The sequence below is a fragment of the Mytilus edulis genome, chromosome 2 (assembly GCF_963676685.1).
Source record: "Mytilus edulis chromosome 2, xbMytEdul2.2, whole genome shotgun sequence".
In the NCBI taxonomy this organism is placed as follows: domain Eukaryota; kingdom Metazoa; phylum Mollusca; class Bivalvia; order Mytilida; family Mytilidae; genus Mytilus; species Mytilus edulis.
This window is the reverse complement of record NC_092345.1, coordinates 3,751,427-3,779,296: the sequence shown is the minus strand read 5'-3', so window position 1 is coordinate 3,779,296 and position 27,870 is coordinate 3,751,427. Positions and strand designations below refer to the sequence as shown.

The window sequence follows — 27,870 nt, the reverse complement described above, 5'->3', positions numbered from 1 at the left end:
CAATATTATTGAACATAAGTACATAACTGTACAAAGAGTATGTTTTGATATGAGATGTGCCTTAAAAATAGGTACAAACTACAAAGTCAGATATTTATTAGTTGATACATGATTATGACAGTTTAACACAATTAGTATGAAATTCTACATTGATGAGATAATTATTCTTCAGATATTTGATACATTTTAAAAAATCTATGCTTCTTTTTGCTGTCAATCATTTGTACATGTATGTGATGATGATTAGAATTATTCCGTGTCTTTTGATTGTTTGTTCCTATTTTCACTCCATGCCTTTGCTATAGTTTTCTTCATCTCGTCATCTCCGTCTTCATACATCTGTTTCATCATGGTCATCAAACTGTCATTAGGATCAGCATTTTCATCCACTTTCGGTCTGAAACAAATAAGTCAACATAAACTTTGATTCAGATTGATTTTTTAATTTAAAACAAGCATAAAAAATAGATGAAAAAGTGCCTCGTAAAACTTTCTTTTATTTAGAGTAGAAAAATTTGTAATATAGTATATGAATCATATGTAAAAAGTAAAATCACAAAAATACTGAACTTAGACGAAAATCAATTCAGAAAGTCCATAATCACATGGCAAAATCAAATGTAACATATATCTTTCTTCAATAATGAACTTGTACTTAATTATCTCTTATTGTTTCAGTAAATCTTAAATAAATGGGGAATGTGTAAATGGGACAAAGATAATGCCCCAGCTGGCATATAATTGTTATAATGGGACATAACTCAAAAATGGTAGAAGTGACGATACCTAACTTTGTACTTGATCTGAGTTTTGTGATAAGAAGCATTAAGTTAGAAAAAGGAAACGAGAGAATCAGTATTTTTTCCATTTGAACAGGGGCATAACTAACAGTAATAGTGACATCACCAAAATTCAAACTTGATCTGTGTTTGTGCTAATAAGTAATGTGTAAAAGTTAAATCACTAAATTCAGGCAAACTAAAGTTAGAGAATAGAAACTTATTTTTGGAAGTAAGGACGGACATTATAATGCAACATTTAGTACATAAAACGTTTATTGAACAATATTAGACACAAAATTCTTAATAAATATTTTATCAATATATAAGTTGCCAAGTTTTCATTTTGCTTAATCATGGTTTTGAATTTCATGACTTTTATAGCAGGCAATACAAAAAAATGTAAAAAAGATGGATAAAAGATGGAATTATGAGTAAAGCAAAATGAATAAAAAATAGTATGTCTTACTTTTTGGCTTCCTTTTCTTTATGTTCTCGCTGGGTGACATGTGACCAGGTTTTTGTATTGTCCTTTCTCATCATTACCAGGACAGTGTCTGTTTTAATCTGTAATAATGGAATACAAAATTGTCATATCTCTTTACACACAAGCATTCATACCTTAATTTCATTCATTTCACAGGTATCACAGGTTAAAAACAGGATAATCATAATAAATATGACTGAAGTTATTGGCAGAAACAAGTTAGAGTAAAATATCATTAGTGTACAATAACACACAGAACTCTAAAATCTGGAATATTTTATGTCAATGCACCATAAATAATCCCAAAGGTATTTCAGCAGATTGCCTATCCCCCTTTGAGCATTGCTACCGTAAGCAGAATGCAGGCTACCTACAAACAACCAAGAATCATTCCGTGCTCACTACAATGAGCAATTTTATTCAGCACATCCATGACCATCCATGTACTAAAAGTATTTTTGTCTTTTGTGGATTCTTAATTTTACCATTTTATCTGTGAATATTTCAAGGACTAAGTGCAATATGTATAACCTTCCTGTATTTACCTGAGTTTACCTGTACAAAATGTATATTATTGATAAACTGATTGATATAAATATCCAACTTCTAATTTTACCTTGAAAAAACTTTCACTGGGTTGTATATCCTCAAAAAGTTTGGAAATATAAAGTTCATGATTTTTACCATCCAAGTCGTTCACATTTAATCTGATGGTTCTGGAAAATGAAAAAAATCTTCCATGAGAAATCGTTTTCAAAAACTGATGAATTATATTTGTTTGTGTCAAACCTTCATTTTACACACATCTTTGTCAATCTAGTGTAATTGTATGTGACTGCCATACAAGTGAGCTATAAAACAAGGTTAAACAATAGAAAATGCATGTACCAAGTCAGGGATATGACAGTTGTTATCCATTTGTTCGTTGTGTTTGATCTTTTGATTTTGTCATTTGATTAAGGACTTTTCATTTTGAATTTTCAGTATTTTTGTGATTTTACTTTTTACATAGAACACCTCCCATTGTATAAATGGTAAGTATGAAGTGGGAACAGAGCATCTCTTATTCCTTCTTTGATATATGCACTTTTTTGAAGATATTCATCTTATTAGCATATAAATTGATTTTCATTTTTTTGTCCCTTTAAATAAGCAAACACATGTATTTTTCTATGGCAGTACCTGTTGACCTATTTTTCTATGGCAGTACCTGTTGACCTATTTTTCTATGGCAGTACCTGTTGACCTATTACCGTAAGTACTAAAGTACAAACTGTTATAAAATTGATATTCCTAGTACATTTTCCTGTGGATTCATTTGTTTTCGTTGGTACCAATTTTCGTGGATTGTGGAAACCTTGCATTTTTGTCGATACTTGATTTCTTTGTTTTGCCCATCTGTGCATACAATATGTAGAAAGACTTTAAGAAAATTTGTAATTCATTGAATATTTAAATCTGTGGTTCAACTGTTCCAACGAAACCAAGGAAACCCAAGGAACTTAGTATCCAATGAATAATAATGAATCCACAGTATTTATAGGAAAAAATTAGCTTTGAGCATACATGTTAGCTAGTTTAATCAAGAAAGACACTTTAAGTACAGTAGCTTCTATGTTTGATTCGGAACAGTTATTGTCATGACTGTATTCCTCATTCTTTAAAGAGGACCCTTGTTCATTTTAAGTTTTAAATATGTTCCGTAGATATTTAGGTCATTCAAAACTATAGCATTATCCTTAGCCTTACCTTTTTGTGAATTGAGTGGTAATTTGATCTTTAGGTAAAGATTGTACACCTTTCAAGGTGACATACAGTTTCATAAACTTTTCTGATTGATCCCATGCTGAAAGGAATTCAAAAATCATAAAAATACTTTTTAATCCTTGCTAAATTCATTTGTCTTTTGTCAAAATCATAGAACTTTTGTTTTTTTTAGAAACAATTTAGCCTTCATTTAATTTAGGAAACAGCTTTTATATCTATTTACAATTTGAAAAACATTTTGAAAAAGAAACGTTGTAAAAAATTTAAGTTTAAATCTGGAATGGTTCTACATGATATTTATATATAGTCATTGACTGTACAAAACATTTGCATGAAAATGTACAGATTGTCATACTGATTTTTTAATGAAAGGTTGGATTTTAAGAATGAGCTAGGAACATCCATTACTAATAATAGGGGATAGTTGTCTTATTGGCAATCATACTGCATCTCCTTTAATATTTTGATAAGAACATTCATTACTCACCATAGGTATGTATTGTGACTGTGTAAGGTCCTGTCTTTGGTTTCACTGTTGTTCCTGGTATTGATTTTTGTTCTGTTGAACTTTTTAGGCGATCCTGTTTTTGTATTAACTCAGTTTCCAATTTTCTTTTATCCAAACCAAGAAGATCTTTAACTCGTGTTCGACAAGCAGATTCTAGTAAACTATTAATTTCTTCAATATCACTCTTCAACTAATAAAGAAATTGAAAATAAAGAAAGATACATATAATACATGAAAACTTTATTTTAAACATCACTGTCATTCTGTAAACAGTTAGTATAATAGTCCCAGGCCTTATAAATATGAGGGTCATCATAGGGGTACCTTCAAACCAAATAAATAATAAAAAAAAACTTGCCAATTGACTTACAGTAATTTTTGGTGCATAACGATAAAATGTGTATTTTCTTTATGACAATCATGACAATAAAAAAAAATTAATGCTTTTGGTGAATCACAATAAATCGTTTCTGAAATTAACAGAAACAGATAATCATATGAGAACCTCAGAGCTCTAAAGAATCATGAATCATGATAAGTATATTTTGAAGAATCCAGATAAATTTTAACCTATTAATGTTAACAATGGTTAATGTTAACCGAAAATTACCATTTGAAAAATGACAGTAAAGGTATTTCTTCCCTCAAATATACACTAGGAGTTAAGCCATGAAACCCAAAGTTCAAAATGGTGAAGTTGACCCCTTTGTAAATTTTATGATTACAAGTTGGTTGACTGTAATGGAAAATCTGTTTCTCAGATGATAGCAGATATGTTTTATCACAGGAGTTTAAAATCCTATGAATAACGGGGTAAAACTATACCAAACTCGACTATCACAGTAGAGTTTCTCTCGAAGAGAGCGTTTATTCCGACTCAAAACATCCCTTTTCAAAAAATTAGGAACAATGAGGAAAATGCATTGCATTCCTGTCGCTTATCTCTTTGAGAGAAGCTCTACTGTGATAGTCAAGTTTGGTATAGTTTTTATCCCGTTGGTGGTGCCACATGTGTAGCAGCTAGGATCTGCTTACCCTTCAAGAGCACCTGGGTTAGTGTTGCAAGGTTTTTAGTAAAAGTTTATTTTTCTATATTGTGTTTGTGTACTATACACCTTATCGCTAATCCCTGCTGACCCGGCCGCTTGAACTTTTGATGCATACAACAATCACTTTTCCATTGTGGCGTCAGATATTTTTTTTAAGACATCAAAATTTTACGGGAACCTGTGTGATATCCAGTAATGGCGGACAAATAGCGATAAGGTGTATTGTTCATCTGTTGGTCTTTTCCTTGTTTTTTTTTTTTAATTTGGACAAAGAGACACAAATTTTAATATTGATTTTGGACAAGGAGATTCAAATAATTTTAATATTGATTTTAAAAAAAAATATATGAACTGTTCTGTTATCTTTTGTTTTAAAAAAAAAAAGGGGGGAGGGGGGGTGCCATGCACTATCAATATCAAACCGAAACCAAAATTTTATAAAAATGGCACGTGTAAAAAATTCTGCAGTAAAGCGTGTAACTACAAGTGGATGGGAGTGAACATCATATACTTACTTCTTCAATTTGTTTTTCCATGTTTAAACTAAGGGAATTATTGAATTTCGGTTGTGAGAGAGGCACAAAGAGGCAAATTGGTCTATCCAACTTTCACTTTCGATTCTGGAAAGTTCATTTTTTGATGGTATTAGTGTTTGAATTTGTATTTGATATTTTCCCTTGAAAAAACATACAACCGATCTAAGTGTCGTTATCTTTTCGAAATTCTCTAGACTTTACATTAAATATGATGTGCAAACCCGAATTTTCCTTTTCTTGGTTATTGAAGAGTTTGAAACTATGTGTTTTCATCCTTTCTCAATATAAACATAGTTGACATTGACTCATTAGAGATGTTTTGTTGAACAAGCAAAATGTCATTAATTCGGCAAATATACAATCTATACAGATGTTGTAGGGGACCTCGGTTATTTAGAAAACACAGTGATGATACCCATCAGGTGATTAATCATAAATTATTCAAATATTTTAGGTTTACAAGTTCAAAGTTTCATACTGCACAAATAGATTTCACAAACTTGTATAGTCCGAGATTCTTCTTCTCTTCTTTTAGTTTCCGCACTCCATCATAATATTGATGACTATGTGCTCTTTCCAACGGCCCCAGCTTGTCTGGCAAAACAGCTGTTGGACGTCAGAGTAATCTGGGACTAAAACTTGTATTCCTCTTGGGACCAGTCGTCGACTAGTGATTTAATTATCTAAATGAAGATCTTGTTATTACACGACTGCAAAAATTTTTGGTATCACGTTGTCGTCAGCGTTGTCCAAAGACAGATGTTTTCCGGATAAGAACTTTAGTAATATGAGGCAGGTATTACCTGTGAATGGGGATGAAGTCTATTATTTTTTTTTTTTAATTCAAACATGTTGATAAAAGAAACGGAAGTACTGTAACGTTTCCGATTTTGGTTCTGTTGTTAGGGATTTAGTTGTGACGTCATATTCAATGTAAACAAAGAAACGCTGTTATCCAGGTAACGTTTTTTTCATTTGAATTCCTTCCTATATTTGTTGATATGTTAACAAATATACATTTTATTCAAAGTCTCATGCAAACAAGACCGGAAATTGTTGCAATTTTTCTCATTTTAGATTTCAGAAATTAAAAAGAAAATTTCTTCAAATATTTTATTTTTGAGAGGATTTATATTAACACTTTCACTACTGAATTTATTTTTTTCGCGGGATTCCCTGGCCGAAATTTATTTGCACGAGCCGTTTGCCTGACCGGGATTAATTTCACATGTGCTTCAGCAAAAACGACCTCGTAGTTTTGGTCATTGAAAACTCGGGAACTGTAGCGAGTTGTGCGGTCAAATTTTGATAAAATGTAGATAAATATCATAGGTTGAGCGTCCGTAACCTTTTCATAGAGTGAAAAGCAGTTTACCTTAAAAACGCGTGTCGAAAACGTTGATTGATTGAATCGGAAGATAATTTTTGTCATTGCCTACCGTATATCACTTTCACTTCCATTCGGCAACATTTCTTAAGCACACGTGTGTTTCAAAATTCTATTTCTATGAGCTACTGAATTATTTTCTTTCAAAACCCGTTTCCGTTTTCGTTTTCTTGGCAATAATACTTGTAAATCGAGACTGTCGTTCACGTAGATTTTGGCCGCCATTTGTTTACGGTTTCGAAAGAAGAAAGATAACTCGGGCTCGATAACGGACAATAACTCTTCGAGACGAGTTGTATAATACCCCCAGCGTTGATGTGCGATTACTGAACTAATTAAAAATAATTGTTAACTGCAATAATAATTGATGGGACTTCATTACTTTATGACTTAACCCCAGTAATGCCTTAATTCTTCCACATGTGAATGAGATAAAGCTTTCCAATAGATAAAATAAATGAACCCAAAAAGTGATTTTTTTTTTAAAGTTCTAAATCCATGAAATTTCCAATAAATTTGATTTGGGTCATGGGGGTTGTATAATATAAAAAAAATGTTTAAGCATTAATATATGTACTACAAATAAGCAAATATTCAGCTGTATCTCAAGATAAAGAGCCTAGTGAATTTTTTTTTTTTGAAAATTGTTGAAATTAAATTTGAACTTTGTAGTCAAAATTTAGGATGTATAAGACAACATAAAATTGACAAATACATCAACTGATGTTTGTTAAAGCAGCACAAATAAATACTAAAAGCTGGCAATTAATATTTTATAAATTTATTTTCATCATAGTTAAATTTATTAATCATATTCAGTAGAGGTAAAGAAGATAATATATGCAGACAACTACTGGGTACTGTTTTATTTAAACTCATGATATGTAGACACAGATGCAAGTCGTTGAAAACTATTGCAAAAAAGGGATTAAAATACATCATGTACATGTTTTACTGCAAAATGCAGTTTTAAAATTCATTGATGGAAAGCTACACCAGGGAGCTGCATGATATAGTTTGTAATAACATTTGGAAGCTATGAAATTTGTTTTAGTTTATAATGCTGCATACTCATTGAATAGGAGGATTCATATCATAAATTTTGATTTTAAAATTGAGTGAGGACAATGGAAACTATTTTTTTTTATTTTCTGTTTATATTGTTGGGTTATTTAATGGAATGGTTTGTCAAAAAGTGAATAAAAATTACTTGAGTGAGGTTGTTATACTATAACCATTGTTACCAGTCTATTAATTAATCTTTTACATCCAGCAGCAAGTGTTACTTACATATAAGCCTATATATTAATGTGGTATGAAGATACCTGCTTATGTGTACTAGTCCCATAAACAGTGTTAATTTAAGAAGCTGACTTGCAAGGTGACAGCTACAAGACCCTAATGTGGTCCCATTATCCCATTTCCAATTTGATCAGTTTTTTCTCTTACTCCTTACTACTACATGTATATGACTTGGCATCTGAGAGAAGAAGCAATTTATATACCATTTGAAGTCCCTTTTTGAACACAAAAAAGATGTTTCCTAGTGTTAAAAATGGTTGCTTATATTGGCATTACAAATTGTAATAAACTTTAGGCACTGCCGCACTGGTCATTCATCTTTTGTGTTAGTGTGCTACATGAGGGGGAGTTCTTCCTCATAATTTCCATAACAAAAAATTTAACCCCTATATTGTTTTCAGAAACATACAGGAACAGTATTATTTTACAATAATAAATGATGCCATCTCAAGATTAATCAGAAGCAACAGACAACACCTTATGTTATTTCACTTTGGGGAAAAAAATCACTTCCCTCCAGCAAAAATTTTTTTTTTTCCCCCTTTCCAATTCTCAAAAAAAAAAAAAAAAAATTCCCTTCCCTTCTAAAACAAATATAATTTTTTTCACTTCCCTTCTTTGACAATGTTTTTTTTTAAATGAGAAAGAAAACAATTTGTTACATAAAATAATCATCTTGGCATCTTTCAGGATTTTTTTACTCTCTGTCAACATTATTTGTTTTTCAAAACAACTTTTAAAATTTTTGTATGCTGAACAAGACTTTTAAAAACCTCTGTCACAAGACGAGATACATCATGGAAAATAATTTACACTCGATTAAAATACGAATAAGATTGCAGAATATTGTCTCATCTTTCGAAACCACTTTTATGTAAAATAATAAATCTATGAGATGTAACAACACGTGTTTTTATGAACCGCACTATTTATAGACTCAGCTGTCAATTTTGTCAATATCCGGTTCTATTTAAAATAAAAGTGGACTTTCGTTTTGTCGACCTACATACTGCAGTACAGCCTTTCAATGAAAAGAATAAAACCCGTAACACTACAGACTCCTGAGAGTGTCTAAAACGATGATAAAAGACTCTGACTCAATCGGTAATGAAAGGTTGACTGTCAAACGGCAACGAGAAATAATTATTTACAGTCGTGCACCTGATGGCGACAATCAAAGTCTCGATTTCAGGTTGTTTTACAAATATCCTTCTCACAACTCCAAAATATACATACAATCACTACTTTTGTTCAATTTAAACGACTTTCATGACCGCAGGTTAAGTTTTCTCAATGTTTCAACTCGAAATGAAACTCCTGACCACGATTGTTTATGATTCCGCCATTTTGTTTTTCACGAGGTTTTTTTTTCTCAACAATCTTTGAAAAAACATATTTTAACAGTGTTTTTACGCCCGATACTAAAATATCGAATGCATTTGGTGTTTATCATAACATCCATGGAGCAACGGGGCCAAGAAACATGTTTAAACGTTATTTTTACTGTTTGCACTGTGACCGTCTAAAAATAGAAATCTATGTATCCTTAAGGATACATTCGGCATCTACACGGGGGTGCCAAAAGGATACATTCGGCATGCGCGCGGGTGTGCCAAAAGGATACATTCGGCATGAAAGGGTTAACAGCATAGTGACTTGCTCAAAAGCAAAAAAAAATAATTTTAAGTTCATTAAACCTCATTCATTCTGTGTCAGAAACCTATGCTTTGTCAACTATTTAATCACAATCCAGAGGCCTGCCTGTACCCTTGCAATATTAACATGATTAAAGTTCATCAAGTGTCTTATTTTGTGATCATCAATATGCAGGATAAACTTTAAATAATTGCTTCTACAATGTATATCAAATGATGTAGTGAAGAAAACCAATGGGATCATGCATATTACAAAGTATTTTTACATTTGAAATGTCATGAATGTGATATTATATTTTAGGGTAAAGCATATGTTCCCAATATAGTAGAATCCGGTGCTGACAAAGTTATTAATGTGGTGAGTTATCTCAATACCAAAATTACACTGTAAAGATATGTGTAGCTATATTCCACATAAAAATTCAACCCATAGGCCACATTGCAAAGATATGTGTAGCAAGTCCACATAAAAATACAACCAATGGGCCACATTGCAAAGATATGTGTAGCAAGCTGCCACAAAAATCCATTCCACATTGCAGAGATATGAACTACAAATTGCCATAAAAATCCATGCCACATTTACCATGTTTCAAATACATGAATGTGCAACACAGCGCCACAAAATTTCTAACTACATTTTATAGATATTAGAAATTACCGGGTATCAAATTTTTTTTCTCATTTTTTTTTTCAATTTCCTGATGGCACTCTCAAGGTATTGTTAAGAAATTTGTAAGAAAATTCAAGGTCAATCAAAAACATATCTGGAACTTTTGTATATATTTGTATATATATACAATGTACATGTATATAAAATCACAATTTTACAGAATATCAATTTGATAAAATACTTGTGTTTTTTAAAAAAGCAATAATCATCAAATAAACAGGAGCATATATACGCTTGAAACAACATGAGTTTGAACAGAATTTAAAACAAATATGTTTCATTTTCAGATAAGATTTTGTTACTCGTTTACCTACTGGACCTCACCGGTAGTACTAACCATCCTGTACAGAAGGGGTAAGTGAGACAAACATGATTATATACTCAAATATAAGACGCTAACAGTCACAATTTTTTTTCATCCCGATCATCATGCCTCAACCCAAATCCTGATTTCAGGATCATCAAACAAGTTAAAATCTTTTAGAGTTAAAGAATACAGTGCACAGTAACACAGAAACTCCACAAAAATTGTAACCCTTGAAAATTTGGTTGTGCACTTAAACCCTCATAGGTATTTTCACATGCTAGCAGGTTTTAAATATTTAGATGTACTAGTACCTTCTTGACATGCTCTAACAATGTAATTGTTTATACCAGGTTTTAAAAAAGTTAACATGTCAATTCTATTTTGTATTTTTGTGTTTTTGTGCAATATGAATTTTGATCTGTCACATAAATGGTTTAATATTTTACAGGTTATTTTACTCAGGAAGGCGGTAAAACTTTACTTGGTTATGTATTGTCAATTTCATTTGTATATGGTCTCGCATATATGATAAGGGGTGAGTTTTATACTATCAAAGATACTGTAATTAATAGTACTGATAAATTCAAGATACATTTGTAAAGAATATGTTCTTTTCTATCAAGGCTTACACTGACTGATTTTTTAACGACTGCAAAAAAAATTTTGCGTCGTATAATGGTATTATGTCGTCATCTGTGTTGTTCGCAGACACATTTGGTGTCCTGACAATAACTTAAGTTTGCGATTATGGATCTCTTTGAAATTTGATAAGAAGGTTCAATACCTCAAAAGGAAGGTTGGGATTGATTTTTGATATGACGGTCCAAACCGTTTACGAATTAGGGGCCTAAAAGGGGCCATAAACAAGCATTTTTCTACTTTCAGGATTTTAACTTGTGTATAAGTAATTCAATTGCTCTGAAATTGTACCACTATGTTTAATACCACAAGTAGAAAGTTCAGATTTATTTTGGGGGTTATAGTACCAACTGTTAAGAAATTAAGGGCCAAAAAGAAGCAATTTTATATCACCGCAAAAAAAATTGCGGTCGTATATTGGTATCATGTCGTTGTCAGTGTCGTCCGAAAAACGGATGGTTTACGGATAATCAGAAATCAATAAAATTTTAACACAATGTTTAATACCATAAGTAGAAGGTTGAGATATATTTTAAGGGTTATGGGGCAAACAGTCTAGGAATAAAGGGCCAAAAAGGGGCCAAAAACAAGCATTTTTGTAGTTTCAAGTCAATAAATTGGAGTTATATTTTTTTGTCCAGAATGGTTGTTGAATCATCTAAAACCAATGCTTTATATAATCTTCTTTGAAAATTGGAGTTATCTGCCTTTGTCCAGAATAGAATTTGAATCAACTTAAATCAATGCTATACTGACTGGCTTTAAAAACGCAACACTCATTTTGTAGATATTTTTTTTACCAAATCATGTTTAATCTTCATACAACTACTATTCATGCTTATCATACTCTTTTCTCTTTTAAAAAAATTAACATCAGACTTTTTTGTGGTTATTAAATATACCGAATTATAGAGATCACACGGAATTCAGAAAGCGAAATTTCAAACCAATTAAAGATTTTTTCATTTTAAAAAATGTTGCATCTCCATATTGCCAAAACTGAGGGAAAAAAATGAATCAACCCATTAGAATACTGCAAACAGGAAAACGTGAACGTGCTGAAACCACACGATTTGATGTCAGAAACTCGACTTACTGTCCTTTCGACAATTATACCGGAAGACAGGATTTGTTGAAGACCATCAATGACCAGGTCAACTTTTAGTGACAATGCAACGTCAATAGAATTTGATTACGTAATGTCATTTGCGAGACAGACCTGCGAACGCAACGTCAACTGCTCATCAAATTGCTGAATGCCATTTGTACAGATTTATGCCATAAATGTTTCTCATTATCTGAACTGCCAAAGAATCGACTGCAGAAAAACATTTAAAGCCTTAAAGTTTCAACCGCATTTACCATTCAGTGATTACAAGCACTTTGATTACCATTCTAGGGTTATGCCTCTTTACAAATGGAAAAATTGAAGAATTTTTTAGTTTCTGTTTCTTATCATAAGTTTGTCTCAAATAAATTTAATGAAAGTTCAATTTTTGGCAGCTTCACTTTTACAGTTCTTGAGTTATGTCCCTTTATAACATTATATGCTAGCGGGGTATCATCTGTGTCCTTTTTGACACATTCCCCATTTATTTTTTTAGAAGTTACTATTAATTAATATTATTTTTTACCATGACTGTATGACATTTAATATTTTAATATTTTATGATGTATTTAAATGAGTAGTTATTGTTGCAAACTCCATTAGAAATTTGAATAGAGATTATTTTTGGAATAAGGGAAAGAGGGAAGTGAAAAAAAAATTGGGGTGGGGCCAATTTTTTTTCTTCTCATTTCAGATTTCAGAATTTAAAAAGAAAATTTCTTCAAATATATTTTCTTTGAGAGGATTAATATTCAACAGCATAGTAAATTGCTCAAAAGCCAAAAAAAAAATTTAAGTTCATTTAGACCACATTCATTCTGTGTCAGAAACCTATGCTGTGTCAACTATTTAATTACAATCCAAATTCAGCGCTGTATCCAGCTTGAATGTTGTGTCCATACTTGCCCAAACCGTTCAGGGTTCGACCTCTGAGGTTGTATAAAGCTGGGCCCTTGAAAATATACGTCAACATTCATGCATTTGTGCATGAAACATACACAGGAACTTCTACTAATTGATTAAAAACATTCAAGTTGTCACTAAATATAGTCGTAAGTTTATAGAATGTAAAAACTTGTTGCACAATAAACATGTGGCAATTGTTTACAAACACTTTCTACATTTACACGTGATCATGTTATAGGCGCTTTTTGATTGGATGCAGCGAGTTTCGACTGCAACCAATAAAAATTCTTACCTTGTGTCTCCAAAATTTTATCTCAAACCGCCAAGGTCGAAGAGAACAGGAGTGGATCGTACTCCTTGGCTAGCGAAGATGCAAAAACCTATGCTGTGTCAAATGTTTAATCGCAATCCAAATTCAAAGCTGTATCAATCTTGAATGTTGTGTCCATACTTGCCCAAAGTGTTCAGGTTTCGACATCTGTGGTGGTATAAAGCTGTGCCATGCATCTGGTTTAATTTATCATATCAACAGAAATTTTCTTTTGTTGTATATCAATGTATATTGAAATTTCATATTTTTTTTTAATTGATATAAATTATTTTTATATGTGTTAGAGTCTTTGGGAACAGATACCTCAAAAATAATGTTAAATTACCTAAGCTTTAAGGGGAGTAATAAATGTTGAAAAACCCAAGAATCAAGGAAAGTAATGTATGTAAAATTATCCAAGAACCTAGGAAAGTAATTTATGTAAAATTGCCCAAGCTTCACAGGAAGTAAATAATGTAAAATTACAAAAACATCGAGGGAAGTAATTTATGTAAAATTACAAAAGCATCAAGGGAAGTAATCAGGTTTAAGTTATCTTTTAATTAAAAATGGAGGATAAAATGCTTGGAAACAACTTTTTTATGCATTAAACTTAACAGAAATTTGATTTTCTTTATGGACTAGTGTATATAAACCTTATATTGTCAGGTATGGGAAGAGCATATAATGCAGATTATACCTTATTCCTTGAAGTACTGCTTGCAGCAGAGAAGTCATGTACACCACAGAATAGGGTAAATGTATATTTTATAATGCTAATATAGTTCATTGTAAAACATGTTCTGTTGATTTCTTTTGCAAGACATATGTTGACCTAAAAATGTCTTTTTGTTATATGGGGACGGAGTCCCCAATAACAGTAGAAAATTCAATAATAAAAAAAAATACGGGAAAATTTCCCGAATTTTTCATTGTACTAATGAACTCAAAATCGTTCAAATTTTTTTTGTCATGTTTTGAAATCCCGGACCTGCGCAGAAATGTACAATGTACTTCCTTTTTCCGGTCTCGTTTGTATGAAACTTTGAGTAAAATATATATTTATCAGTCTAGTATAAAATAGGAAGGAATGCGCAATACCAATTTCATTTTTAATAATTCCTTGATATGAAAAAACGTTACCTGATGATAGCATTTCTTTACCTGTAAATGGGGACGAAGTCTGTATGAATTATTTTTTTGTAACTTAAATATCTGTTAAAAAAAAAGAAACGGAAATACTGTAACGTTTCCTATTTTGGTTCTGTTGTTTGGGATTTTAGTTGTGACGTTATTTAAGTTATGACGTCATATGCAATGTAAACAAAAAAACGCTATCATCAGGTAACATTTTTTTCATATCAAGGAATTATTAAAAATGAAATTGGTATTGCGTAAGCCGTTCCTTCCTATTTTATCCTAGACTGATAAATATATATTTATCTCAAAGTTTCATACAAACAAGATCGGAAACAGGAAGTACATTGTAGATTTCTGCGCAGATGCGGGAATTCAAAACATGACACAGTAAGAAAATGGAACCCTAACTACAACAAAATTAAAATGATTCACAGTGTTCAAAACATGACATCCAAAAAATTAAATGATTTTGAGTTCAATAGTACAATGAAAATTTCGGGAAAATTTTCTCGATTTAAAAAAAAAAAAATTTATTGATTTTTCTACTGTTATTGGGGACTTTGTCCCCATATAAAAAGATGAATTCACTTATATTGAAAGTGATTTGTGCTTTTTAAAAATCTGCTTTTTTTTACAGAAAATGTTGGCAGGTTTTGACTTTGAGTTCTGGGGTTGGCCAATTGATTTTAAATGGAGTGATGTAAATAACAGGTAAATACAGAAAAATCATGCGTTTATTATAATTTTTTTTAATTATATAGATTTCCAATTTGTATAAAAAAAATTATATAATAACTAAAAATAACATTAATTTGATGATATGGCCTGTAAACACTCATGACAATAACACGTTATAAATTCCATCTACTCTAAGTGCTGATCCATTGATGGTTGTGTGTCAAACTGTGGGTGCAATCAACCGTTTTCTTTTATGACGTCACATTTTGAGGGACCATGCATAAGTGACCCTTAGTGGTGGACTGATTAATAAACATACTTGTATAAAACTAGATATCACTGGAATCAGAATGTTCTCTAGTTTATAATGAAATAAAAATAATGTGTACTTTTAATATATTAAAAATATTCCATCCAATGAACATGGGGAAAAAAGGTCTAATTTGAACATAAAAAACTTGAAACCAGGTCATGTGCACACCCATGAAGACATGATCCATGCACATTTTACATAATCAAAACTGTATGAAATTTGTAGGTTTTTACCTGGCCTTATAAAAAAATCTAGTTTCAGGGTACGGTTTCCTGCTCCGAAAAGAGCTACAGTGGCTGCAAATAAGTTTTCAATTTTCACTGCCAAAAAAACAGGATGTTTACAGTGTTGTCTCCCCTCAAAACATGTAAAGTTAATATAATTTTTAAAATTATTTCAATCATTCAACCTGTTTTAATTGAAAGCTAATTAACTAATTTTTACAACCAAATACAAAAAACATGATACTTTTTCACCAATTGAGTAAATAAACAGGGGTTTCCCTCCATGGTTATTTTTAGTCGGGGGAATAACCCCTAGTTTTTTATACAAAACTGTTTATAGCACCCTGTAAAATGTATGTCAGATTCTAATATTGACTGTATAGCTAATCTACAAAACACTCAACTATTCAAATTTACTGGGGATAACAAATAAACAGTAACATAATAACTTGAAACAAATGGAGAATTCATCTTCAAAATTGGCATAATAAAGTGTAAGTGATGGGATAAACCATGTTTTATATTACTTAATATTCTTGAATTAATGCAGACAAACAAAAATAACCAATTAAACCAGGCTTTATAACACAAAATCACCAACTTGTATGACAGATTTACTAATTTAAAAAATGTGAAACATTTTCATGTAGTTTCAATCAGAAATATTAATTTGCTACTTTAAAATATTTTTAAACATGTCTTATCCATTTGCATACCATAGTTCTTGCATGTTTCGGATATAGAAATATAAGAGATTGGTATCACGGTGAATCATTATATTTTCAGGGAAGTGAAAAGAACTAAGATACAGGTTCCAAAATCTTCTGCTATATTAGGTCTATCTAAAGTAATCCATTATCCTGCAACACTAGTTAGGTAAGGTCCAAAATTATTAGAATATTAGAATAAGAAGATGTGACATGATTGCCAATGAGAAAACTATCTGCCCAAGATCAAATGAAGTGGATGTAAGCATTTTTAGGTGTCAGACATTACATGTTCAACAATGAGAAAAACCCATACCAGCTATAAAAGGCCATGACATGAAAAATATGAAACAATTCAATTGATATCACAAACTTGAACAAACAGCAACAACTGAACTATAGGCTTCTGACTTGGGACAGGCACACTAAAAATGTGGCAGAGTTAAACATGTTTGTGAGCGCTCAACACTTCCGTAACCTGGGACATGTTTTATACATTCCTAACAACAAAAGACACTAACATGCGAGAATTTCTTGTTGCATTGAAGACCTGTTGGTGACCTTCTGCTGTTGTCTGCTCTATGGTTGGGTTGTTGTCTCTTTGGCACATTCCCCATGTCCATTCTCAATTTGACTAAGTACAGATCTAAAAGTACTTGCAGTTACTGACTGCTAGCTGAAAGCAACTAACAGCTAATACAAGTACATTTGTATGTCTCAATTAACATTACTGTCGATTCATTTATTTCCTTGATTTCGTGGTTTGGTGTAAATCACAAATTTAAATGTTCAACAAACTACATATTCTCTTTATGTTTGTATGAAGACTTTGATAAAACCACCAAATCAAATGTCTACGCAAATACAATATTTCCTCAATCCAGGAAAGTTGGTACCCAGGAAAATAAATGTATCCACAGTATACATTTATAAAGGTCATACAATTTTAACCTGCTCATTACTTATTAAATAACTCTTGCATCAGATTCAAATATTTTATATGAATACATTAACACCATTTGATCTTGTAGAAATTTGCCATTGAATATGGAATTTTTATCTTGCTCTTTCATACCATTTTCATATGGAATTAAATATGTCCTGATTTGTAGCTATATGTGTGCACACACATTTGGTAGACGTATGATGTATCCTGGAGCCACAGCCCTGATGAATACATTACTAGGTATATTTTTGCTAATGCTTTGTGTATCTTAATTATTATTAACCTTTTAAATAACTTTTTCAACTTCATTTTTGACTGCTTACAAATAAATAAAACATTATAAATTATGTCGCCTCATTAAAGAGAGTATTAGGACAATTTGAAAAGATCACTGTTGGAAATATTTGATTTTTCTAACATTACTTGAACTCTGGTATACAAATAAGGTTTTGGTGGTGTAAAAAAAATAATCTTCAACTATCTGCCTTTCCATTCAGAGTAATAATGGTTACAGTTGTAGAACAGCACATAAGAGTATGCATGAAGAAAAATGTAATCCTGTTCCTACATTTTAAAGGGAGATAATCAAACTATTTCAATATTTGTTAGGAGGTATCTTTTATTTAGGTCACTCACATTTCGGTAATTTTGTTTTGAATAGATTCATTTTGTTTGTTATAGAACCAACTTTATGCCAGAATAGATCAAAACTGATTGAAGAGGTAATATTTAATTTTGAAGTAAACATATGTTATAGAATTAATCTTAATGAATTAATGGAAATGGCACTACTTAAATGAAAACATTGTACTCAGCATTTAAAGCAAAACGATGTCAAATTTCGGTATACATGTGAGTTTATTAAAAATGTTCTTGTATTCACTCAAAGTTTTATGGGTTTTTTTATGATAATTTTTTTTAAATATTTTTAAACTAACTATATACACAAAAATGCTTTGTTAAACAAATAGATCAACAACATAATGTATTTTACAATTTCTGTTACTTTACTTATGATTTTTTATCAGTTATTAACTGAACACTATGTTAAACTCTCCCTCTTTATAACAGAAACATGGTATTAGAGCCAAGGTACAGACAGAGGATAAGAATGAGATAGATACTCTTTTCTTCGATAGACGTAACTCAGTTGGCAGTAATGGTAAAACAGTGGTAGGTTAACCATGAGGATGTACATACAATATAATTGCCTATAATTTATACAAAACTTAATGGTCTTCAGCAAAGTTAAACAAAGACATACATGTTTATTCTTTTACAGTTTGGTTAATCTGCTTTCTACTTTTTCTTAACAACTTTGACTTCTTAAACTTTTAGCTGTCATTGTTGTAAATGGTACCAGATGTTAGCCAATGGTTGCAATCGCAATTGATTATTCTTTAGGAAAATTTTGAGAAGGTGTGTTAGTCCTTAAGGATTTCATTAACCTAATAATCTTTAAAAGTGTGTAAAGTTTTAAGGTACAAATTGTTGCAATTAAAAAAAACTGACTGGAGAAAACCAAGTATTTGGTTGTGTAATAAGATTAAAATTTGAAATTGAACTAGAATATATACTAACATTTTTGACAAAAGGTTATATGCTGTAAGAGTATTAAACTGTGAAGTGTAAGAAGTTTTGGCTAGGTTTAATTTGAACTTATTATAGGTAATATGCTGTGAGGGTAATGCAGGTTTTTATGAGATTGGATGTACAGTCACACCAATGGAAGCTGGATATTCTGTACTAGGATGGAATCATCCTGGGTTTGCTGGAAGTTCTGTAAGTATAATACACACAAGAAGGAATGTTAGTTGTGTTGATGAGGTACTTTATTTTGTTCTGTGAGACATGATGCACCTTCCCATTAACCCTTCATAATGCAGTTTCCTGTCTTCTAAACAAAACTTCCAATTTCAAATGAGTTTTCTTATGCCTGCATCACACTGTCCCTAAATAGACACCAGATCATAGACAAACCATAAAGGAAATGTTCAAATTCAGATCTGATCAATGTTTTTTTTTTGTGCATTTCAGCAATCAATGTCAGGCAACTTAATTGACCTATTAAAAATATGTACATGGGATCCCTAGGCAGTCAAATTATTTACATTTAAGGCTTCTTAAGTAATAACATAAGAATTTGTCAAACCTGAGGAAATTAAGTGTCTGAGAAAATACAAGTTTTTCTCGATTCACAAAAATTAGTCTTCACAAATATAAATGAATTCATAGTATGCTGAAAACCAAGTAATATATTTGCATTTTTATCATCGCAGTATATAATTATAATTCATAAATCTTATTCCTCTTTGATAGGGTGCACCACTTCCAGACCAGGAACAGAGTGCAATAGATTCAGTTATTCAGTATGCTATTCACAAATTAGGTTTTATGCCAGACAATATAGCCTTATTTGCTTGGTCGATTGGAGGATACTCAGCTACATGGGCAGCTATGAATTACCCTGATATAAGTTTTGTAGTAAGTATACCATCAATGTAAGTCTCAATATTGGTCATACTAGACAACATAGTCTTGTTTAATCAATGCGGCTTTGTGATCAGGGCATATAATGTTACCCCTCCTTTAAAATCAAACTCTTGTCTGTGTAGATATTGAGCTTATTTTTGTTATCATGTAATTATGGTAAGATATATATTGAGTTCACACTTTTCACACTGCCATACCTAACTTAGAATATAGGGCAGGTTTTAAAGCATCAGTCATTCAGAGTGCAAAAATAAGATGAATAAAAGGACGATATGTCATACCGACTGTCGAGGACTTATAGCAAGTCAAGGTCGTTAAGGACCATATGTCAGACCGACTCGAGGACTGTATAGCAAGTCTAGGTCGTTAAATACTCCAGTCATCATTAATTAGACAGCAAATAAATGACACCAAAATGCATCTTCAGATTAACAAAGCCTTGTCTACAATCAATAATATAGATATATTAAGTTAAAAAGATTTGTTTGTGATATGTTGCTTTTTCTTTCTTTAGGAATATCTAGTTTAAAACAGAATACAAAATGTTTTGAATGTTTGTTTTATTCAGATTTTAGATGCAACATTTGATCATGTGTTACCCTTAGCTGAAGCAAGAATGCCCAAGTCTTTCAGTGAGTTAATAAATATCATTAAATTTGTGGAGAGTTATCTCAAAAGGTTGGTATGAAATCTTGCTATCCATTGAATATCTTCCTACTTGTCTGTCCTAATTGTTGTACTTCTGATTTTAGAGTGCCACCACTTTGCTAAATGAAACAAATACATGGTTAAGTGCTTTGTTATATTTGTATTTAGTATCCATACTTCTAACATGATAGTTTTGATTATCTTGTAATCACTCCACAAGAACAGCGTTAAAACATTTAAAAGATCTAATTTAAAAAAGAACATATTTGATAATTGGCTTAGTTGATCCTAGATTTGAGTTCACCACAGGAATACATGAAGATGAAGATTTTACTGTAAATGAATTCACCACAGGAATACATGAAGATGAAGATTTTACTGTAAATTCACAAATTATTGCATAGATTTTAATTATGCAAATTTTGCAAACTATATAAGATATCTTATAAATTATATAAGATATCTTATATGAAAATTGTTTATAAGATATCTCATATACTTTATAAGATATCTTATAAAGTATATAAGATATCTTTTATAACATTAAAGATATCTTATATAACATTAAAGATTTCTTATATATTAACGGAGATATCTTGTATATTATTGGAGATATCTTGAAACTCGAATAAATAGTAAAACGGCTTGCCATACTTTTAGACCCCAATGAATTTACAAAAGAAGCATCCAAACATAAAGTCATATGAAACCTCAAATTAAAATAATTAAGCATATGTTTTTTTATAACAAAATGGATAGTTTTCATTATTAATTTATGTACATATACTTTTTTCTGAAGAAAATTCTTTAATTTGTTCACATTCAGAAGAAGTTTACTTTTTTTTAATTCCTTGCTTTCAGGAAGCAATTCGCCGGACATATTTTCCATATGCAAAGTGACCTTAGCGTGACCCTCCTCATAAAAAACAGGTGATAGCAATATGCATGAATCTGTCACTGAAATAAGCTATTATCTGACTGTACATGTTAAACATGTGCTTAATATCCATGCTTGTTTGTTGATTGATGACAAACGGTTGAAAATCCTTAAACTTGGTTTCAAAACACGAACATTAATTACCTGCCATATGTTCACAACAACAGTGAAAAAAAATTACTGTTTGAAAAAATATAAAATACACTGAATTAGAAAAAGGAAATATGAAAGAGTAAAATGCAAAAAAATACAATGTCTCAAAACTTTTTTTTTTCAAAGAAAAATGTAATATGGATATTAAATGTTAATTCTGATTTAACCATATTTTTTTTTCAAGCAAAATTTATAATATGGATATAAAATTCTTATTTTGTTTTAACTTTTATTTTCCAGATAGCATAACAAAGCTAACAATAAACAACTACTTGAATTTAGAAAATAGTGAACAATTATGCAGGTAACCTATTAAACATGTTAAAATTTGTTCTTTGTTTGGGACTCACCTTGATGTAGCTATTTTGTGCCAATGAGACGTATAGCAAACTTATTTCAGTATCAACTACATATAATTAATATGCTTTCAAATTGTGTGAAGACTATTGAAAAAAATATTTTCTATCATTGCAAGCAGTCGTAAAATGTATGGAAAATGTTAAGAAAAAGTTTAGTTTTCTGCTCTTTGGTCAAGTTTTCCTCTCTTTGACACATCCTCATTTCCATTCCTAATTTTAGTGTTTGCCACTATTTCGTTATTACATCAATTTCTCAATGAAAGAAAAGTCAGGAAAGAATATAGTTTGTTGAATATGGTTAAAAATTCACATTGCCATGACTGCTTGGATAGTATTTATTTATATTACCTGTTAGAAAGTTCTACACTGTTGATTTCAGATATCCAGGTCCAATACTGCTAATAAGAAGACTGGAGGATGAAATGATCACAACTCAGTAAGTCATGGTTCATACTTATTAACCCTTGCCATGCTATGGCCGTACTCAGACCACCGTTATTTTGCACCAATGGTGCTCCATACATTTGGAGGTCATCATAATGCCATTTAATTTGAAGAGTATGCATGTTTCCTCAATCTTACACAATAGATTGTCATGGATCTCAATTTTAATGTTCATTTTGAGCTCAAATACGAACTTCAAAAATTGCATTTGCATATAATTTGCATATTTTTGCAAATACTCAAAAATTGATAAAAGCAATTGATAACGTAAGCATTGATTTATTGATAAAAATGAAAAATAAAGAAAGTCAAAAGTTGATTGTCTTAAAGTTTTCTAAAAAAGCAATATGGTTGAAAATATAAAAATAAAACAAAATAGTTTAAATGGTGAATCTGAGTTGGATTCCAAAATTAATTAATATGACAAACAAAGGTGGAAGATAGCATAAGGATATTCAATCTCAAAACAAAATGACAAGGCCATGTCAAAAAATGAATATCAACAAAATAACAACCGACAGTCTAAAAACAAATCTGGTCAAAGACAAAGGTTGATCTCAAGATCTCTAGAACGGTAAGCAGATTCTGCTCCACAAGTTGCACTTGTTGTGTTGCAAAAGTAAATATTTGATGATAAATCTAGTTTGATAATGTCACATTCTAGGAAGAGACATTTGTTTAGATAGTTGGGAGGGGCCTCAGTGGTCGAGTGGTCTGAGTAGTAACTACTGTTATCACTAGCCAGTCTATGTTGAGGTTGTGAATTTCAAACACTGCTCGTGCAGGTGCACTCAACTCCATTTTTAATTTACTAGGATTGTCAGTTTTCTCATCGAAGGTCAGTGGGTTTTTTTGGGGGTACTCTGGCTTCCTCCACCAATAAAAATTGGCTGCCACAAAATAGCCCAAAAGCTTATAAGTGACGTTAAAATACCAAATATAGAAAAATAGATAGGAATAGGGTTCTGAATTTATTTGGAGAGACTGATTTTGTTGTTTTGTTTATCTAATTTACAGAGGTGATGGCAGAGGTACAGTTTTAGAGAGTAATAGAGGAAATTATTTACTGCAGCATCTACTTCAATACAGATACCCAAATATTGTAGATGAAACAACATTTAGTGTATTATCAAGATGGTTAAGTAAACCTATTTCACAGCAAGGTATGGTGTTTATTTAATATCAGTTTTATTTTTTATTATGCCAAAAAGATTTTATATTGTTTTTTTTTTATAAAGATAAGGAGGTTATGTAAACATCCTAAACAGAGAGAAAGGGTGATTTAAGCTTTCATAGTCACATACCATACTTCTTTGTAGAAAAAAAATGCATGCAAAATTTTCAAACTACACCTTCTAGATACTTTTATTGTTTAAAAACAAATAGACCTCAGTTCAGTTACAGGAACCATAGGTATTTATATACTGTCATATATATGCTTTTGGTAAATTTGTATCTATTTATAGAATTAAACCCAATGGTAACATGAAAAAAGGTTAGGGGAGGTTATTAGTCTTACAGTTAATTATTTTATGCAAAATATATTATCCAAATGCGAGATAAGGGATATAACCTGCATATATAAACACATGTAATGAGAGGAAGATCCCTAATGATTTTGTGTATGATGTCTAAGGTCAAGGTCATAGTTACTAATAATAAAGAAAAAATGTTTGTTAGGATTCTTAATCATATACAACAGATGGGATTGCAATCTATTAAAATTGAAATTTTGTTTTTATTTTCAGAAGACATTTTTGATGGTGATCTTTGCCTTTCACAAATAAAATCATACATAAATGAAAATTCAGAAAGTTTTCCTTGTTTAATAGGTAAGTTGATATATAAAGTTAAAATTTAATAAGTTTTATATTAATATAAATAAAGTCTAAATAAATGAATAAGGATTATTGGCAAGAAACAATTCAAACCATATCGCAATACAGCTATTCTAATGCAGCATATTAAAATAAATTCCATGTTATTAATATTAATTATTTTGGCTTAAAATGACATGAATGAAAAAATCCGTGAAACTGTTGCATAGTCTTTAGCAATTTAACAATATGACGTCATATGTATACTCACAATGTTAAACATAATCACTAGACGTATTTATATCTTTTGTATGCTTCAAAATGGTTTCCCTGTTGACATGAAGAATATTTTGAGGCTCAAAATGTGACTTTCTTAAGAGAAATTTCAATACCAAAAAAAAATCGAAATTCTAAATGGTGTCTTTCTTAGTATCGAACTGGTAGAACGAGGAATCTTTACCCTTCAAAATATTTATCCACATCCAATGAAAATTATCATTACAAACAAATTGCATTAGAATAGTTTATTTAAGTTGTGTACCATTTTTGTGCCTTCTATATTACAGTGACTTGACTGTTAGTGTTGCTCTCCACCAATTGCAACTTATTCAAAATTCTCACCCAAATTGCATTTGTTTTATAAAATCAAATTGTTGAACTGGTCAGAAATTTTAACTAACTGCTGTAGAAAACCACAGCCAAGTCATGAAAGTGCAAGGTGATAAAATAAAACATACTTACCATCCTATAAGACTTTAACTCCACTTAAATGATGTGACAAAATCAGTCCATCAGTTTGTATAGGTATATTATAGTCATTTCCATGCTGAAGGAACTGTTATTAATTTGAATTGCTATAAAAATATCCAAACTAAGGTTTCATATAGTTTTTCTTTCAAAAAGTATCCTTATTCATAAGAATCAGACATTATGTGAATTAAAACATTTCATATTCAGTAAAATATGTGTAAAATTGCAATATGTTTGTACGAAGTTTCCATGGGGAGATAATCATTTTTTCTTTCAAAAAGTCTTTATTCAAAAGAATAATATTTTAGGTTATCTCCCCATGGAAACTTATCAATAGCATATTTTTATTTCACACATATTTTACTGAATATATGATGTTTTATTTAAAATGATACTTGATAGTTGATTCTTATAATTCACATTCACATAATGTCTGATTCTTATGAATATAGAATACTTTTAGAAAGAAAAACTATATAAAAGCTAAGTTTGGACATTTTTATAGCCATTCAAAATAATAACAGTTCCTTCAGCATGGGAATGACTATAATATACCTATACAAACTGATGAACTAATTTTGTCACAACATCATTAAAGTGGGGTTAAAGTCTTATAGGATTGTAAGTATGTTTTATTTTATCACCTTGCTCTTTCACATTTTGACTGAACAATTTGTTCAATATTCTGACCAGTTGAACAATTTGGTTTAGTAAAACAAATTGCAACTTGGTCAAAATTTTGAATGAGTTGCAATTGGTGGAGAGCAACACTTTCAGTCAAGTCACTGTAATCTTCTTGTTTTCTGATACTTTGAAGAATTTGGAGTGGTGGTATGCTTAGCACTACAACATGTGAATTCTTGATAAACTTGTATTGTACTAACTGGGGATTGTTGTTACACATCTTTTTCTACTTCAGGTGAAGGTTTTACACAGGAAGAAAAAGAAAACATGACTTTATTTTTGGTAAGTTGATTTCATAAGTTATGTTCCAAAAAAAAGGTTTTACAAATGGTTTTACAAATGCATTATATCATTTATCTAATTCCTATGAAAAAATCACCCAAAAATTCTTTTTATGTTCAGATTTATTACAAGGCATCAAGCATATACTTCAGTTATTACTTTACACATCTAAACAGGGGCGGATCCATCCATTTTAAAAATTTAAAAAGGGGGTTCCCAACCCAGGACAAAGGAGGGGTTTTAACTATATGTCCCAATTGATCATCCAAAAAAGGGGGTTTCCAACCACCAGAACCCTCCCCCTGGATCCACCACTGCTAAATGATATAATGTTTACCTCTTTTTGAAATACATGTACAAAAGAAATTATACAAATAAAGCTGTTGTATTAAAACATACATGGTACTCAGGGAAGACGCTTTGGAAAGAAGTTAACCGCCTAAAGAGATTATTTATAATTTCATTTGCATTCTCATATTCCAAAAAGAAAAATGTACAGCAACTAATTTTTGTGACTTTCACGAGTAGAAAAATAATGCAAATATGTAAAACCTGGATTTTTTCTTATTTACCTCCATGAAATAAATTTTAGATATAGCTAAATTAAATTGCAGCAAAATGGGTCACAAAGGGCTAAACACAAAACAAAGTATCTACAAAAAATTAGTTGGCTTACAGTATATCTATGACACTATTTTAAAGATGAGATTCAAAGTGCCTTCTTAAAGTTCCATGTTTGTTAAAATTGAACTTTTCTCATTTTGAATTACTACCCCTATATCATTTATTAATGCGTCTTTTCTATTTTTCAGGCATCTAAATATATGAGCGAGTTTAATTCAACCCACTGCTCACCACTACCATCAGCCTTGTTCCATAGACCATGGACTCTGGGAATGTGAACTTATATTTTAATTTAGTCTTTAAATTTGATATTTTCTGATTGTATATTTCCATTTCGTTAAAAAGAATGAGACTTTGAACTACATCGTGAGACCTATTCACTCAGGTTACTTTGTTGCAAAAACTATACATGTACCACCATTGGCATAAACTTTAAACCTTTTGTGCAGTGAAGATGTTACTGGTACATTAATACATGTATGTCACCCCTGGATGTAAGTGTTACATTGTTTGCTATGAGTTGTAAAACATTTCTGACAGTATTAAAACAGTTCACAAATACTTAATGCTTCTTTTGGTGGAAAGTGTTTTTTCTTGTAACCTTATATATAGTCCACTTAAACGCATAGCACTTAATTGCATAATTCAGTTAATTGCATAATTTTTCTCTTGCACAAAACCATTTCCCATTCATCTAATGTTAAATTATAAACAAATGGCCTTTCTGTTAATTGCAAAGAAAATATAAAGCAGCTATGTATGTTGAAATGGACCAGTCAAAATATTAATTTATAAATTCAGTTTTTACACACTTTTTTTTATGCCCCACCTACGATAGTAGAGGGGCATTATGTTTTCTGGTTTGTGTGTCGTTTGTTCGTCTGCCTGTTCGTCTGTCCCGCTTCAGGTTAAAGTTTTTGGTCAAGGTAGGTTTTGATGAAGTTGAAGATCAATCAACTTAAAACTTAGTACACATGTTCCTTATGCTGGGATCTTTCTAATTTTAATGCCAAATTAATGTTTATACCCCAATTTCAGTCCACTGAACATAGAAAATGATAGTGTGAGTGGGGCATCCATGTACTCTGTACACATTCTTGTTTTTGTCTAATTGAACATTTACATGGTGTGCTGCATGTCTTCTGTTAAGTAAGAAACATCAATTAAATGTTCACAATATCCATTAGGAAAGGAACTTGTAACTCAATTTTGTGGCTTAGCAATTGTATAACTTCAATAACCCTTAATTTTATAGTTT

At 30.9% G+C, this 27,870-nt stretch overlaps 2 protein-coding genes across 3 annotated transcripts; one reads left to right on the top strand and one right to left on the bottom strand.

The window, feature by feature from the left end:
- Window positions 1–79: 79 nt before the first annotated feature.
- Window positions 80–5,308, bottom strand: LOC139510089 (calcyclin-binding protein-like). The gene is made up of 6 exons (XM_071296337.1): window positions 5,106–5,308; window positions 3,521–3,731; window positions 3,016–3,112; window positions 1,883–1,982; window positions 1,249–1,346; window positions 80–397 (listed from the first exon to the last, which is right to left on the bottom strand). Exons 1-6 carry the CDS (start codon window positions 5,124–5,126, stop codon window positions 250–252), a joined length of 675 nt encoding a protein of 224 aa, XP_071152438.1. The 5' UTR covers window positions 5,127–5,308; the 3' UTR covers window positions 80–249.
- Window positions 5,309–5,390: 82 nt separating this feature from the next.
- On the top strand, window positions 5,391–27,173 carry LOC139510088 (phosphatidylserine lipase ABHD16A-like). Of its 2 annotated transcripts, none has more exons than XM_071296335.1 (19): window positions 5,391–5,548; window positions 9,772–9,828; window positions 10,431–10,497; window positions 10,899–10,985; window positions 14,083–14,168; window positions 15,191–15,264; window positions 16,555–16,644; window positions 17,588–17,661; window positions 18,103–18,143; window positions 18,493–18,594; window positions 19,090–19,203; window positions 19,741–19,905; window positions 20,483–20,546; window positions 21,893–21,956; window positions 22,391–22,447; window positions 23,473–23,618; window positions 24,204–24,287; window positions 25,942–25,988; window positions 26,801–27,173. In XM_071296335.1, the coding sequence occupies exons 1-19, from the start codon at window positions 5,462–5,464 to the stop codon at window positions 26,888–26,890; spliced, it is 1,596 nt and encodes a 531-aa protein (XP_071152436.1). In that variant the 5' UTR covers window positions 5,391–5,461; the 3' UTR covers window positions 26,891–27,173. The 2 variants fall into 2 exon arrangements, with proteins under 2 accessions (XP_071152436.1, XP_071152437.1); XM_071296336.1 differs by lacking the exon at window positions 5,391–5,548 and adding an exon at window positions 8,855–8,919.
- Window positions 27,174–27,870: the final 697 nt, after the last annotated feature.